The sequence below is a fragment of the Anneissia japonica genome, unplaced genomic scaffold (assembly GCF_011630105.1).
Source record: "Anneissia japonica isolate Jap-2015-1 unplaced genomic scaffold, ASM1163010v1 scaffold287587_len645178_cov120, whole genome shotgun sequence".
Lineage (NCBI taxonomy): Eukaryota > Metazoa > Echinodermata > Crinoidea > Comatulida > Comatulidae > Anneissia > Anneissia japonica.
The window spans coordinates 152,894-169,031 of record NW_022718938.1 but is presented as its reverse complement, the minus strand read 5'-3'; the positions used below and the strand labels follow the sequence as shown (position 1 = coordinate 169,031).

The following is a 16,138-nucleotide window of genomic DNA, read 5'->3' as shown; positions in this document are numbered from 1 at the left end:
CTGTACACAACTAAAGACTTAAGCCTGGTTCTCACGAGAGCCCTAGTATCCGGATCGGGAGCTAACCGTTAGCGCTAACCGTTAGCACTGTCTCTTATACACATCTAGATGTGTATAAGAGACAGGGGCGTAAGTCTTAGCCAATAAACGGACGGCGGCAGAGAAGGAGGCATGCTGATGCATGGTTATTGACGCGGTAAGCAAATCTTCTTGTTGAGATTTTTTAGTAATTTATTTAGTACAGTGATCAGTGCACACAGCGTTTGCTTGTAAAAGACTTTTGATCAAAAGAGTATAACATTGTTTTTGGTAAGTCACTAAATTGTTTATTCAACTGCATTTTTACTGCTGTATCGCTGGTAGTCAAAAGACGCCGGTTTCTAATTCTTCAGTTCAGGTGGAACCGGCGAGCTAGGCATAGCCTACTCTAGGCCTCTGAATGCATCCCTAAGAAGAGTAAAGGACTTCCTATTTATTAGGCCTAGCCTGTCTAGCCTAATCCTAGAATATACGCTAGAGCTGTGGAAGTATGCCTGGCCTAGGCCTATGCTAGGTTTAGGCAATAGAAATTATTAATGAAAAATGTAGGTCTAGGATCAAAGACTAATGGTCCAAGCAATGAACTTTGTACATTAAGCAGTTTGTTGACTGCCCTTTCTGTAACTTGAAAGGTTGTAGTAAAGACTTGGGTTAACCTCAACAGACTCAAGGTTAGTGCAGTCTCCCCAACAAACAGAGAGCTTGGAGACCCACTAGCAAATCAGCAACAACACACAAATGTACATGAAATCTACGAATACTCCGGAGGTGTCCCTGGTTTGAGAGAGCATCAGCTGCCTAAAGGAAGATCTCCCATGATGACCTTGAAATTAAACTAATGAACGATTGAGTTCTATCAACAGCAATACATATGAATATGCTGCTGTTTCCCATAAACGTACTTTACAAAGATGCTCCAGTGATGCCAGAGATGTACTGAATTTTCTTAGCTGTCTGAAACTGAAACAGTCATCACCTCTCACATCTACCTACTCCATTTATTTTTCCTGTTTGAGGTGGGGCGTGGCCCCGCGACAAGTTTTTCGTCTTCCATTTTGACAGTCTCTTTCGTTTTTCTGGCTTAACCCTCGATAAAATATACTCTATATTTGAGAAAAACGTATGACCCCATCAGGATTGGAACCCAAGACCTTCCGATTACCGTTCGGATACTTTACAAACTGAAGCAGCTTTATGCACATCTTCCAGGGCCTGATCCAAAGACAAAATAAATGTATTTAAGCTCTTGGAGACTCGCATATTGGCACTAAAAACATTTCGTATCATTAAAGTAGGCCTACTGTACTATGATTAGATTACATTACATACGTTACACCCTTTAAAGACGAGACTTATTTTATTCCTCAATGTTTCGCATACTTATTTTTTTTTTAAACATCATCGAAGGAGGGCAGAATAAAAATTGATTCCTGATTGGCCGAGCAGTTAAGTCGGGGGCACCACAACCTTCAGCTCTAATATCGGATTATCCGCGTTGGTTCGAACAGCTCACTTAATGGTTCCGGTAGTGGAACAAGTCTTCTTGGATAAGGGCTTTAAACCGTAGGCCCAGTGTACGCATTGGCTCGTGTGCACTTTAAAGAACCCAGTACATCCTTCGAGAAGAGTAGGGTTTTACCCCGGTGTACTGGTCCATTATGTCCCCTGTTGTTAAATGGATATGCCACGTAGTACAGTCATTATGTTAACTTACTGGCGCTCGTGCCTAAAGAAATGAAGTTAAATTAAAATAAACTTTTGTTTTCTTAGCAATTAGTTTTGCCAAAAAAATCCAGACGGAGGAGAAATTAAAAATATAATGTTATTAGTGAATGTAAAATAGGATGGTTAAATGCTTCAAATTTATGTAATTAGGAAGAAATATACATATCTTATTTTTGGAGATTTCAAGGTAGCGGAGGGCGCAATAAAATTAAAGAAAAACTTTTATTTTTTTCTGAAATTTCCACTTTTTTGTAGCGACGGATGGGATAATTGGCTAAAAATAAAATTTTATTTTTATTTGAAATAATCAATATTTGCAGTCGGCGGGTTCGCAAAACAAGGCATAAAAAGGTCTAGCCTAAAATGAAACAAATACATAGCACTACAGTAACTGTAGCATAATTGCGCTCTCAATATTATAAGACACACGTCACGATATCACATGAATAAAACTAGCTTTCACTGATACTGTATGCAAATTGTAATGCTGCTTTGGTTTTTTGGGGGAATGACAGTTTTTCTTTTTAATAATTCTAAACATTGTTTCGAGTTTTAATACCAGTAGACAAAATGTAAAGATGTTTTATTTAATTAATTAATTTAGTTATATATTATTGATTAAATTACTTATATTAAATAACTTACTATTTATCTATTGTAATTGTAATTCTTATTAATAAGTGATTGTGTTCCATGCATGTCAGTATGCCTGTTTTTGTAGAGAGAAGAGTTTTGCATATTGTGTGATATGTACTGTAAAAGCAATGCTCTGAATCTGATAGTAATTCAAGGCTGATGAGTTTAAAATGTTTGTGCAACAGGATTTCACAGGGAAAAATAATCAGAAAATATACTCATCATCATAGATATACAGTATGATATCGAATTCAATAATTGCAATTCCAACATGCTGATCAACCTTCATAGAAACAGAAAGAATGGCAAAGGAAGGCAATTATGTGGTTGCTATTAAATATTCTTCAGTTTTCAATTAGTCTAGTTTCTGTAGCCATCAGCATAATTAATAATTAACCACAGCATAAACAACTTGAAGGTGAACTGACTGCCATCAAGCAAGTAAAAATAAAAACATTTTAGTAGAATTGAATATCAAATTGTTTAACTGCATTTTTCTGGTGTTACTGTAGTGCCCATGTTCATGAGGATTTATTTTCTTGATATACAGTACTGCTGCATTAGGCATGTGCAGAATGCACAAGAAAAACATTATAGCCTGGTTCTCACGAGAGCCCTAGTATCTGGATCGGGAGCTAACCGTTAGCGCTAACCGTTAGCACCTGCCAGAGAACGCTCGATCGGTTAGCGCTAACCGTTATCAGTATCCGTATACGCTAACGGTTAACAAGCGCTATCTGTTAGCAAATTGAGGGCGTTTATATCATCAACCAATCACACATACGCGTTTACAATTTCCAGTTTCTTATTGGCCAGTGATTCGATCATCATATTGTTGGTATCCGGATTGGGATTTTCTCGCGTGGACGCACAGCAGCTAATGGTTAGCATGATCCGGATCCTGCTAACCGTAGCTGCCGTACTGTACAATAAAAAAAAAAATCATTTATGGATTTTTTTACATTAGGAATTGAGATTATGGAAGGTTTTTATAATAAACAATTCAGATCTGTTATCATTTTTATAAATGGTTAACTTCAATGAGTTGTATAGATTAAGCATATAGTCCTTGTATATTTTGGTATATTTTATTGAACAAATATAAGTAAATAAAATAATTCATGGCACTGATGTAGAAACTAAATTACTGAGTTGTTCATGTACGTAAAAAAAAATCCTCTATGATATACAGACATTACAGATAACATACAGTACAGTAAATCATTAAGTATTGTTAAAGTATACTTAAATCCCCTATACTGTATGATATAGTAAATAATTAACAATAACATTTTAATTTTTAAAAAAAACGGAAGACCTTTTTTTTAACATCACATTTTGTGCAATTGCAATAGAAATTATTCACCAAAAATGACATCGCCATTTTGGAATTTGTAAACATTGGCCAAAGAGCTACTGTATGCTAAAATGTAAATGAAGTTTAATAGCATAAAGATAGATTTTATAACAATGTCTATGATTCATAGATTCATAAGACAAAGGTTGATTTGATTTAAATTTCCATTCAGACTAAAATATTTTTTTAAAGAGTTTTGAGAGGCCTTCTAAGGGCCAACTCAGACAGCGTCGTACGACACAGCCCAATGCGATTTGTTGTAGCGTCGGGTCTGTGTGAGTTAAACGCAGATGTGATGTTTCCGTCGGGGGCAGTCGCGTCGTTGATTATTAATGTTTACTATTTCTCACGTGTAGGCCAATCGCTCACGGGACTCGCCACATCCAGCGCTGTCTTAGGCGCGTGTTCATTTAGAAGCACACATTTTTGTTGCAATTTCTGGATGTGAAATATGGACAAACCTAAATTCCTAATTGTGGGATAAGATGCCAATGTGTCAGAAGAACGTTGTTTGTATTCATGACTCTCTAGTCTAGGGCTAGAGAGTTGTGACGAATGATGAGGCTATGCAAACATGTTCAACTCTTCCATCTGTTTTTTCACTTCATTTTCAATCTAACTGGTCAAAAATTTTATTAGAAATTTTTACCAAGGCTTATCGATTTAAGTTATTTTACGATAAAATGTTCAAATAAATAAGTTTGAGGAGTTTGAAATTTACTCAAGCAGAGTAAAAGCATCTGTCCGTTCAAATATTGATTTTGCAAGTTGTTTTTAGTAAGTACACCGCACTGTAGGCCTACTGTACTGCTGTCTTGTGTGCTTTTACAGCTGTAAGTGTATTACCATCTTTTGCACATAGCATTCAAATCCATCTCTTTCATATTTTTTTTTCAGACCAGTATTTTTAAAAACAAAATATTTAATCAAAATGTCGTCAGGGAAATGCCAGATCACCAAACCAGCTCCATACTTCAGTGGAACTGCTGTTGCAAATAATGACTTCAAGGAAATTAATCTGTCTGATTATAAAGGTATTAAATTTACATATTGATTTTGCAGTAGCATGTGGAAATCCTATTTAAACTATATCAACACTTTAGATCATCATTATCATTTATTATTATACAGTAATGTAGATCTTATGATCAGCAGCATCATCACCTTAACACTCTGACCACCAGGGGTTTGAAAAAGTAGTAGCAGCCACCGCCAGACTTTTTAGCAAATTTTTACACTTTTCCGAAGCTCGATGAGAGTTGTATGTGATTAGATTGACATGTAGTGAATACTACAAGAACCAAAAACATTTTAGCTTTACAATGGTAAATCACAATCTGACCTGTAACAGTAAAAGGAAAATGACTCACTTTTGGAGATTTATGCAATTTCGCACAATGAAGATAATCGCGATCATGAAAGTAAATCAATACTGCTCTATGTTAATGTAGATAAATAAATAGTGAAATACTCACGGTCCAGACTGAATATAGTGTTCAAATTATTAGTACATATCGGTAATTACCCCATCTATTGGATTCCGTAAAAAAATCCTGAAACACGGAGATCTCCATGTTTGGCGGTCAAGATTTGCGTTACCAAACACGGAGATCTCCGTCTTTGGCAGGCAGTGTGTTAACAACTGTACAGACAACAGTAATCACCATTTGTGGCATAAGACAAGCCAAACCAGTTACTCCTGTTTCAGAGATAATGGACAAAACATGCTGCAATGTCAAAATTGTTGAAATCTATTTCATTGCACGCTAAACTGTACCTTTATACTGTATATCTTATGCATGCTGTTATTTTCCCCATTTTAACTGAAACAACAATTTTTAACGATTTGGTAATGGTTTCTGCCTGAGAAATGCCCGAAATCATAAACTTAAAAGGCTGATTTCTCCAACATTGTTCTTTAAACAGCTGTATGTTTAAACTCCTGTAACTTCATAACGAAATGTCAGATTTAAATGATTCTTTTACCATTTTATAGCTCTCATTTTACTCTTTAACCATGTATTGAGAACTAAAAGTTTTTTACCATGATCATGATACAGTTATACCATCATCATCATTTTCAATTATCATCTTCAATCATCGTCATCGCCACCACCATCATCGTGATCTTAATTATCAGTTAATTTAAGCATTGTCAACAATCACTAAATTACCACCACCATCATTATCATCATCCTCGTCATCATCATAATGATCATCATCATCATTACCATCATTATTATACTTCAATTCATCAGTCATACCACCTTTACTTTATTAAGTACCAAACCTTGTATTTTAAATACTTTTTCATTGTAATTAAATTTAATAGTTAATCATCATACATCAGTAATGATCTTGAATATCAAAATACTGAACACTCTTAATATCTTTATCATACACCATATTTTTTAATAACCTATATTATGTATTTTTTAATTAAAGGAGTATACAGTAATGACAAAATGTGTTAATAATCATGCTGCTTTTTTTTGACTGAATTTAATATTACTTATTTTTATTCCATCTGCAATCCAAAGTGCTTTGTCATTTTTTGTATTATTAGTTTTTTTTTTGACATACAGTAACAATAGGAAAATTGAGTAGGTCTAAGTAACTGTTTTCATTACCTTTAGGCTAAATGTGGTGCATTATTGTTAAGGTGAATTAAGCAGTCATTTGATCTAATACTGTACCTATTGATCATTTCCTCATGAACCTCATTTCCTTAACAGCTTCAGAGTACGGTAATGTACAGTATAACAAACCTCTTCAAACTTGGTTACAGGTAGTAATGAACATTTAACTCAAAATGGTCATCTATCTACATTACAGTATTCTTGAAGTGCTTCAGTAATTGCTGAAGAGAAAATTATTGTAAACAACATTCATTGAGAATAAAGAATGACCTTCAGATATTGTTTAAGAATTATACAGGAAGATAGTAATCAATTTAAAAAAAAAGTATGATATTGAGTCTAGCACTCATTTGAAGCATTGTATTTTTAAACAAGAAATGAATCATTGCTAACTGTGCTGTTTCAAATGTTTATTAATCGTCTTATTCTACAGTAGTCATTGTTGTAATATCAAATTCATATAAAAAATATAAAGCCGCTTTTATAATTGTTATAAAAAGTATAAACTGTTATCAAATGTTACACAGATTGTTACTGTAAAGTACATGGACTTGTAGAATAGGAACTTTTGTTGAAACTGTTTTTCCGTAAAGCTAATTATTATTATTACTACACAATTATCAAAAGTGAAATCTGATGAATTATACAAATAAATGATGTAATAAATGCCACACAAATATTATTCAAGTAGCATTTAACTTAAAGCTTCGCTGGACTTCTGAGAGATTTTAAATAAACATCAAAGCCAGCCTTTATGGAGAGTAAGATATTATACACTTAAATCTTGATGTTTCGTTATCATCCAGACACTAACCGATTTACTTCGGATAAATACTAACATTGCAACAAATGTTAACAAGTTTCGTATCATCCAGACACTAACCGATTTACTTTGGATAAATACTAACATTGCAACAAATGTTAACAAGTTTCGTATCATCCAGACACTAACCGATTTACTTCGGATAAGTACTAACATTGCAACAAATGTTAACAAGTCAAATAGACCTAGTGTAAGCACATCATATGTTTTAGTGTTTTGCTGCTACATAAAAATGTGTCATTAGCACTCCTCTCAAATGCAGTGTGTCTTCCTTTTAAATAACCTCCACACTGGAGTCTCTAAAACTGTTATTAAAGTAAGGTGCCACATCATAGTATTTGATATTGCGGTATAAATATTTTAAATTTAAATATTACAATACTCTATAAATAATTTATTTTTTCTTGCAGGAAAGTACCTGGTATTTTTCTTCTACCCACTTGATTTGTAAGTATTTAATAACATTTAGCTTCTAACAGTTAATTTTGATATTCTAACTGATTTATTTTTTTTAACAAATAACATTAAAAGAAAATTTGAATACAGTATTGTATAATTCTGTAAGATATATGATATTATATTCCTATTGTATGGTTTTCTAAATAATATTCATTCAAAACTAATAGAAGTATTAATTTCCTGGCCATATTATTTGAATTGATCTCTTGAGAGCCAGAACGTTGTTGTAAAGTGTTTGTTATCGTTGTTTTCCGACATAACCTAATTGCAACGTTCACAATGTTTATGCAAATGTTATTACTGTAGCGTTTTGTGATTGTTGGTTATCCAATATGATGATCCAAGTGTTTTCCCCATTTAAATATTTTGAGAAAATGGTTATCTTATGGTATAATTTGTTCAAAAACAAGAATGGATTGGAGTACCAAAATGATTTTTAAACCATTATGGTACATGTATGTATGGTTAGGGATCTAGTCAGGATTTGAGAGGGCAGACAAGGGCAGAAAAGAAAAGTCCGTGTTCGTTAATAAGAGAGTGTTTAAAAACTATACTCTACTCAGTTATTTATATTGTGAATCTACATTATCTGGTCTATAACTTGAAGAAGGAATTATCATGTTTTTTTAATTTATATAAGAAAAAAAAGAAAATGAGCTATTAGACAGAACCAGAATTGTATACACAGTCTTAACTGAGGAAGTTGTCAAATCCTGAAAAAGTTCACTGTATTACCAATTAAAACAGACCAGTATTCCAGTATTAAGGAAGTGAGGTAGAGAATAGCACATTTTATATAAAATATACTGTAGACATTTTCCTGTTCTGCATTGAAGTTGAGTAGTTGAAAAGTTCATAGACTTTCTCCCATATTATTGCCAACAGAATATAATATATATACAGTATTTTAAAATAATTATGTAAGACAAGATTAAATGTAATAAAACATGCCTTAATACCATCATGTACATAACATAATGTAGTATACAGCATAGAGCAAAGAAACAGAAGGAGTTGCAATGACCTGCACCCTTATCTAAAATCCAATTACACGCTAATTGTAATTATCTTTGCTCTATGTATACAGTAATTACATAAGACCAATTCGGCGATGTTTGTTTACAGCCAGTAATGTGATATAACTTGGGTATACTGTGCTGTAACATTGAAAACATTACATACAGTGTGAAAGTATACTGTAGGAGATGGTAATGTTTTATATGGTAACAAAAACAACCACCCACTTTTAACATGAGAAATAGATGGCAAGGAAAGTCAATACATTTGTTCAGAATAGTGTTTATTTACTTATCCTAGCGTTTTCCTAGCATTGTATTTGAAATCTATGTGTTCCTTCGTAAACTTATAACCAGCCTTAAAATGTGTACCTCTCATGTTAAAACAGGCCGTAGATGTGCATTGACCTGCAGTAATGTAGGCCTAACATTTGTCAAAAAATCTCAATGTTTGCAGCAATTGACAAACCCTAGGCAAAATTCACAAGTTCAATTCCCAATCAATTTGGTTTTAGTTTGCTGGGAATTATGGTGATCTTTACAGCAATAGCAAAGGAGATGGCCGCAATAGCAATCTCCACATAAACAATTCATGTTTGAAATTCCTACTTTTTTGTGCTTTTTATGGTCCTGATACTCCATCTAGTTGGCTAAAAATGGAGCCAAATACAAGGCTAATCTTCTAAATATTACCATTTTACGAGTCATTATGTTCATCAACATCTTCTCTGTACAGTATTTAAAGTTGCGTTCATTCATAAATGTACTAACATCTTCATTGTAGTAGTATAAATCTCGCACATTATGGATGATCCTCACATAAGATGAACATAAATAGTATATCGTGCGTAAAAGACGACCCCCGTTTTTTTTATAGTAATTTGCTATTTTAAACCTCGTCTTATGAGTACATTATATACAGTAGATGCTTTTGATGGAATAATTTTACTAAGAAAATAGAAATTCATTTTTATTCTGGAGATCTTTCCAAAATAATGTTTGCTTTTGCTTTAAAATGCATTAAGTAACTACAAAATAAAGAAAGGAAACAGTATGAATTGCACTTTTTAGTTTCGTTGAAGCTAGGAAGTGACTTGTTTTGTATATTTGAGTCAAGACTCAATGATAGTGTTTGTACAACGTGTCTCCATGGTGAATGATATCTATGATGCTCTACAGTTCGCCAATTAATTTTCATTATTATAATAGTTTGGGCCTGACAAAATTTTATAGCAACAATAATCAAGCATACTCTAATTTGATTTGCAGGGAAGTGACTAGATACCTGACCAGCAGTAATTGTAAACATAATTTTAATGAGAAAATTAAAGGGAAAATCAGTAATAGAGAAAGTTCACATGTACTGTTGTCTCGATATTATTTAACGTGGACAAATATGAATTTTAACGGCCGTGAGAAAAAGCAGTATATGGCCACAGATTATTTGGCTACTTTACATGTGTGTACAGTAAAAAGAGGATTTGTTGTGCCCAATCTGCATAAGTTTGTCTCCCGAATATTTTTACACAGAAAGCTCATTAAAAGACTGTGCATTGTGGCAGCTGGCATAAAACAGAATATGCTATAAATTTCGAATTTTTAAAAAGAATAGTATGGAAAAATGAGAAAAGACTTGGAAGCTAGCAATCAAGGAATATAGTGTCGGCAATACAACATACTGGACTGTTAAAATTTGGACTGCTGGGTGCTTAAACAATGGGTTAAATACCATATTTATTCAAATAAGTGCCAAAATTTGAATAAATGCCACCTCCCTCTAGAGCCTCATTTGGAATAATTACCTGCCCCGAATATTTGTTTGAGTGTTAATTTTTCCCTCGAATAAATGCCCCCCCTAAATGATTGTAAACAAATTTAATGGAAGCAACATTCTGACCCCCGTAGAATTACATTTTTTCTAACTTGGGTTGGTAATCAGTTTAAGTTTTTATGGTCACATGAACATCGCAGTAATTACAGTATGTGCTGTTTGTAGTTCCACATTTACAGTAAAAGTAAGTGCCATTTATTTGAGAATACAGTATGTTATCCATTTTACACCCCAAAAAATAAATGCCTCCCTTGAATAAATGCCTCCCTCAACAATAACCACCCAAAGGTGTTTATTCTAATATATGGTATGTAAAGATTAAATATCTTGTATTGTATATATAAATTAATATATTTGTATTATATTACAGACATTAAATTCACAATATAGAAAATATAGGCTTATATAAATGTATTAAAAAAAGGTTTTGTTTCCTCCTTTACATTAATTTGTTTAACCACAACGACATCTAAGCTTTTAATTAAGGCTTTGTTTACATAATATTAATATGTATCTCGTAAAACAATTGCTTACAGTGCATGCACTCCAATCTTACAATTGTTAAAGGTGTACAGTACTGTCTGTCATGAGCTGAAATATTGAAAAATTCAAAATCAATTTTTGATTTGGCTAATGTAAGTTAATAATTTATTAAGTTAAATTAAAACTGACAATTAACAATGTTAAATAAAGTTTTCGCTTTCAATGTAGATACATTTAAATGATTACTACGGTATTCTTTTGCATAGACCCTTCTATGAGCTGGTGATCAAAGGTTTTTTTTTTTTTTAATAAATGACTGTAAATCAGCAAGATATTTTTTTATATGTTTGTGGTTGGAATTTATCACCTTTTAAATGTGTTATTCATAATTTTTTTTTTTTTTTTTTTTTTTTTTTTTTTTGCAGATACTGTAAAGTGTGTCTTACCTTTACATTATTCTTTTGCGTAGACCCTTAAATTATCTGGTGATCACTTTATGGATTTTTGTAATAAAGTGGTTATATCTAATCAGCAAAATTTCTTTTTAGTCTGTTTTCCTTGTTTGGAATTTATTAACTTATTTAATCTGTGTAAATATTCTATTCATAAATTAAATTGCATTTTTTAGGTATTTCCTGATTTATTTTTTGGCAGTAAGTGTATCCTATCAGAAACGCTTAAAAAAATTGATAATTTAATACCAAGAGAGTGGTAACATGCAAATACATATCAAACAACAGAGCACATAAGTGTCCTACAGCAGGAAAACAAATATATAGTATGGGCAATTTCATGGTTATTCATATTACAGACCTAGTACGGCAGCTTAGGGCCATATTTGGACTTAATGTGGACGTTCCGGACAAAAGCACCAATTTTTTTCTACATACCATTTATGGTCATAGCATTCAATTTTTGGTAGGAACCACCTCATCCATGGTGGCCATCTTGGATTTCAAAATGGCCGCCTAATAAACCTATGTTTATCTATATCTCCGCTTCTAAACCACTTGGAACTATAATTCTAATGTCTAAGAGTATGTTTATATGATCGAGGAATACCATCATATCATTTTTGACCTGGTCAGATTGCCACAAATGGGTCATGTAAGGTCATTGAAGGTCAAATATTGTATGGTATCCTTAAAATTACGTAATTGTCAAATTTTACATTAGAATCATACCCAGGTCCCTGTTGAACAGCCTACAGTATGTTACTAGGTTGGATGTATCAGGATAAATGCTCAATTTTACTGACATTTTTAATCCAACTTGGATTCATACACTAAGGTATAGTTATGGAAAAATGTATGTGTGTTAGTTACTGAAAATTAGCCCAATTTGTATTTTTAATTCCTTTTCCAACAACCTGTTGAATTGCTAATATGGAAAGAATGGAAATTTGAGAACAGATTAAGTTTCTGATGAGTATAGGTGTCCGTAAATCTTATACTGTAACAGTAGTTTTTTTTCCTTTCAGAAAATGGGATGTATTGATGAGCTCTATTGTGCCTCAAAATTCAAAATTATGGGGTTTTTTTATGTTTTTGTTCTTTCAGTACATTTGTTTGCCCAACAGAGCTAATTGCATTTAGTGATAGAGTCAGTGAATTCAAAGACATCAATTGCGAAGTCATTGCTTGTTCTTGTGATTCTCACTTTAGTCATCTTGCATGGTGAGTATTAGAGTGGATATGGTAGTATATCATAATGAAAAATTTTAAAGTAGGAAGACAATAGGCAATTCAACTGGTACTTTTTGTTTTCTTCATTGGGCTAGTTTGTAAAGTGGGCATTAACGAATGGAAATTAGGAAAAAACCAATACCATATTAGTCCACATAAAGTAAAAATTTAAACAAAGTAACTACTAACAAAATTCAGTGATGTCTTCGTTAAGGAAGAATTTCCAATGCACAGGTGGGCATGGTTGAATGAAAAATGACCAGTTGGATATAACCATATAGAAATACTGTATGTCAGCTATTTATAGTGATTTCTTCTGATAATATGATAATGGTACTAAAAATCATTTTGTGGTACTTATTAAGAAAGTAAGAAATAATTATTACATGGTACATGTTACAGACTCAAATGCTTCTACTGTATACAGTATCAAGGAAAACCTGGGTAGTATGGAAATAATTTGCATAAAATTATTCAAACAATTGGAAAAGCAGGGATGCCGCTGAGGTTGCCAGACTAAAATGAAATATTAGGATTGTAGTTTCTACTAATTGTGCTATAAATCAATTTTTAACATGCCTGAACCATTAAATCTCAAATTGAACCCACCAAGGATTGTTGCTACGTCTGTGAACCAAAAAGGCGCTAAGCAGCCCTTTTGTTAAGATCTCCATGTTAAACTTGCAGAATATTTCTGATTGTACACTGTTCACAAGATTATAGCTTCAACTGTGTTTATGGCAAGACAAATTTTAGCCTGGAAATGACCTGTGAATTATTTTATTCCTTCCATCAGGGTGAATACACCAAGGAAAGAAGGTGGACTTGGTAAAATGAACATTCCTTTACTAGCAGATAAAAACTGCTCGATTGCCAAGGACTATGGTGTATACATTGAAGAAGACGGTGTTTCATTCAGGCAAGTTGCTATGGTGATGATTGTGCTAATGATCTTGGCAGTAATGGATTGGTAGTGATGAATACTTAGTTCAGAAATACTGTTTGTGCTGATGATTTTGGTGGTGGGAATGATGATTTTGGTGGTGGTGATGATGATTTTGGTGGTGGGAAGATGATTTTAGTGGTGGGGATAATGATTTTGGTGGTAGGGATGACGATTTTGGTGATGGAAATCATACTGTAAGGGTTAAAAATGCTTTGTTGTTTAAGCCCAACCCGCCCGACATCTTGAAAATGCCTGATCATTTTTATTTTTTTTTTTGAAAAATTTATTCCTTACACCAAAAGGTCAGTGAAGTAGCAAATAAACTGATAACCTTTCCCAATACAATAAATGATGCTCATAATTTAATTTGCCATCATTGTTAGGCCCCCAAGCAAACAAACATGGTCAACTGACATCATCAGTGTGGAGACTACATGCAGGCAATCTTAAGGGAATAGTGACATGTGACTTTACAGTAGATGCCTGTTGAACCATATCGAAAGATGGAGTTGACCAAACAATTCATGAATAAATATAAAGACAAAAAATGAGAAAAAGAACTGAATCAAAATAGAGTTGTTTATTGAGAGAGGGGTGTTCCCATTGTATGTGTATTAATATGCCTCTTTGATTTTCAATTGGTACTTGGAAGGGGTGGATTCAAGTTTTTGGAAATAGTCCTAGTCATTGCAACATAATATTATTTATACTGTACCAAGAAGGAATCTGAAATGCATATTTTTGAAGCCCCATTTTTGGCAAAATTTTACCAAAAAAGGAATTTTTTTAGAAAAAATGCATATGCATTACTCTAATTATTATAATTCATAGGAAAATATTGGCATAAATTTTAGTTTACGCAAAAGAATAAAAAAAAAAGAGAAATACAGATTTCTCCTAGATTACCATTTTCTCGACGAATTCTTCGTTACTAGGCAAATTCAGAAGTTGTAGATCGCATCCGCTGGCATGTTCTCGCTTGTATGTATTCTTTATACAGTTAATAAAGTGCACCCTCTCTAATGGGATTAGTTTTTGTACTTCATATCCCGCACACTGCGATCGATCGAGTAGGCCCGAGATATGTTTGTTTAAGTGTCAAAATCTCGGTCAAAATCAGTTTTTTTAACAATGAAATAATTCCTATGAAATATTATATTTCACAAGTGTCAATACTAGCAACGGAAAATATAGTATGTCGGCCATTTTTATGTGTGATAACAGAACCTACAGTAAATCGAGGTAAGGCTGGGCCTACAGTAGCCTAGCAGTGTTGGATAGGCTAATGTTTTCGGCACGTACTATATTACTTCGCAGACCTATCGCAGAATCAAACATGAAAAATTCATCTGCATTTATCTTATTTTACATTTTTTATATTTAGGAATGTCTAAATTCAGTTAAGCTAGCAATTCTGTATTATACAGTATTTATAAATCTTTATATAACACACACAACAATTAAAGGGCCACTTTTCAAGCTTACTGTATGTTTTTAAATTTGGTAACTTGACGATGGATGGATGAGCAGTAGGATGATTTATATTATAACAAAAATGGTGGTAGTACTGATCATACTAAAGGTGATGGATATGACTATATTGTGATGCTAATAAGATAATACTACTGTTTTTACAATGCTCTGTTATTAATTATTATACAAATATGCTTTTCATAATGTATTATGACTTTTGCAAGTGTTAATTACCTGTATGTAAATATAAATTTGCCTCAAGTGCTATTGTTTGCACTGTAGCAGACATATCGACTATTTATTCACATTTTTGGATGTATTGAATTTTGTAGGGGTTTATTTATCATTGACGCCAAGGGAATCTTGCGTCAGATAACTATTAATGACCTACCTGTAGGACGATCTGTTGATGAGACACTACGACTTGTGAAAGCGTTCCAGTATACAGATAAACATGGAGAAGGTACTGATAAATATTGTATTTCATAAGATTGAAATTTATTTGTATATTTATCTTTTTTATCATTGATCATCTCTCTATGTAAAATATAGTGTAAATATGAAGAAGGCACCAATATTTTAAAAATAATTTTAATAGTACATTTTAATATTAAATTTTGGCTAATCCATTAACTGGAATCTCAGTGGATTGCATAACCTTCTTTAGTGTTTAAAACTGTCCAATAAACGTATTAATACGAACTCCAGTCTATACTGCTAATACTGTACACATATTTTCATGTGGAATGTTAAGGTCAATAAAATAACAATACAGTCAAAATAAAATGTATGTTTAAGTATAGTGTCTTGTGTTGAGCTAAAAACAATGATGAAAATTAAATTCAATATTTAAATTCCGTACTTTGTAAATATTGGAAAAAGTTATTAATATTAGCCAAAGATACTAGAAATACAAGATAGAGTTCTCGCATTGCAAAAATGAGGCGGAATCATGCCCAACGTAGGCGGCGCCCTTCTTTTTAACCATGCAAGTTTCCTATACTTCGTGCCCAACGTACAGGGCGC

The 16,138-nt window shown here is 32.9% G+C and overlaps 1 protein-coding gene across 2 annotated transcripts in view; it reads left to right on the top strand.

The window, feature by feature from the left end:
- Positions 1–16,138, top strand: part of LOC117110668 (peroxiredoxin-1-like) — a 20,958-nt gene that overhangs the window by 1,765 nt on the left and 3,055 nt on the right. Inside the window, exons 1-6 of one of the 2 annotated variants that reach the window (XM_033253434.1) lie at positions 153–309; positions 4,655–4,791; positions 7,630–7,666; positions 12,568–12,684; positions 13,490–13,612; positions 15,445–15,575. In XM_033253434.1, the coding sequence (XP_033109325.1) occupies positions 4,689–4,791; positions 7,630–7,666; positions 12,568–12,684; positions 13,490–13,612; positions 15,445–15,575 (511 nt within the window). In that variant the 5' untranslated portion in view covers positions 153–309; positions 4,655–4,688. Of the gene's footprint in view, positions 1–152; positions 310–4,654; positions 4,792–7,629; positions 7,667–12,567; positions 12,685–13,489; positions 13,613–15,444; positions 15,576–16,138 lie in introns of those variants that run through there. The other variant, XM_033253433.1, reaches the window with a different exon arrangement.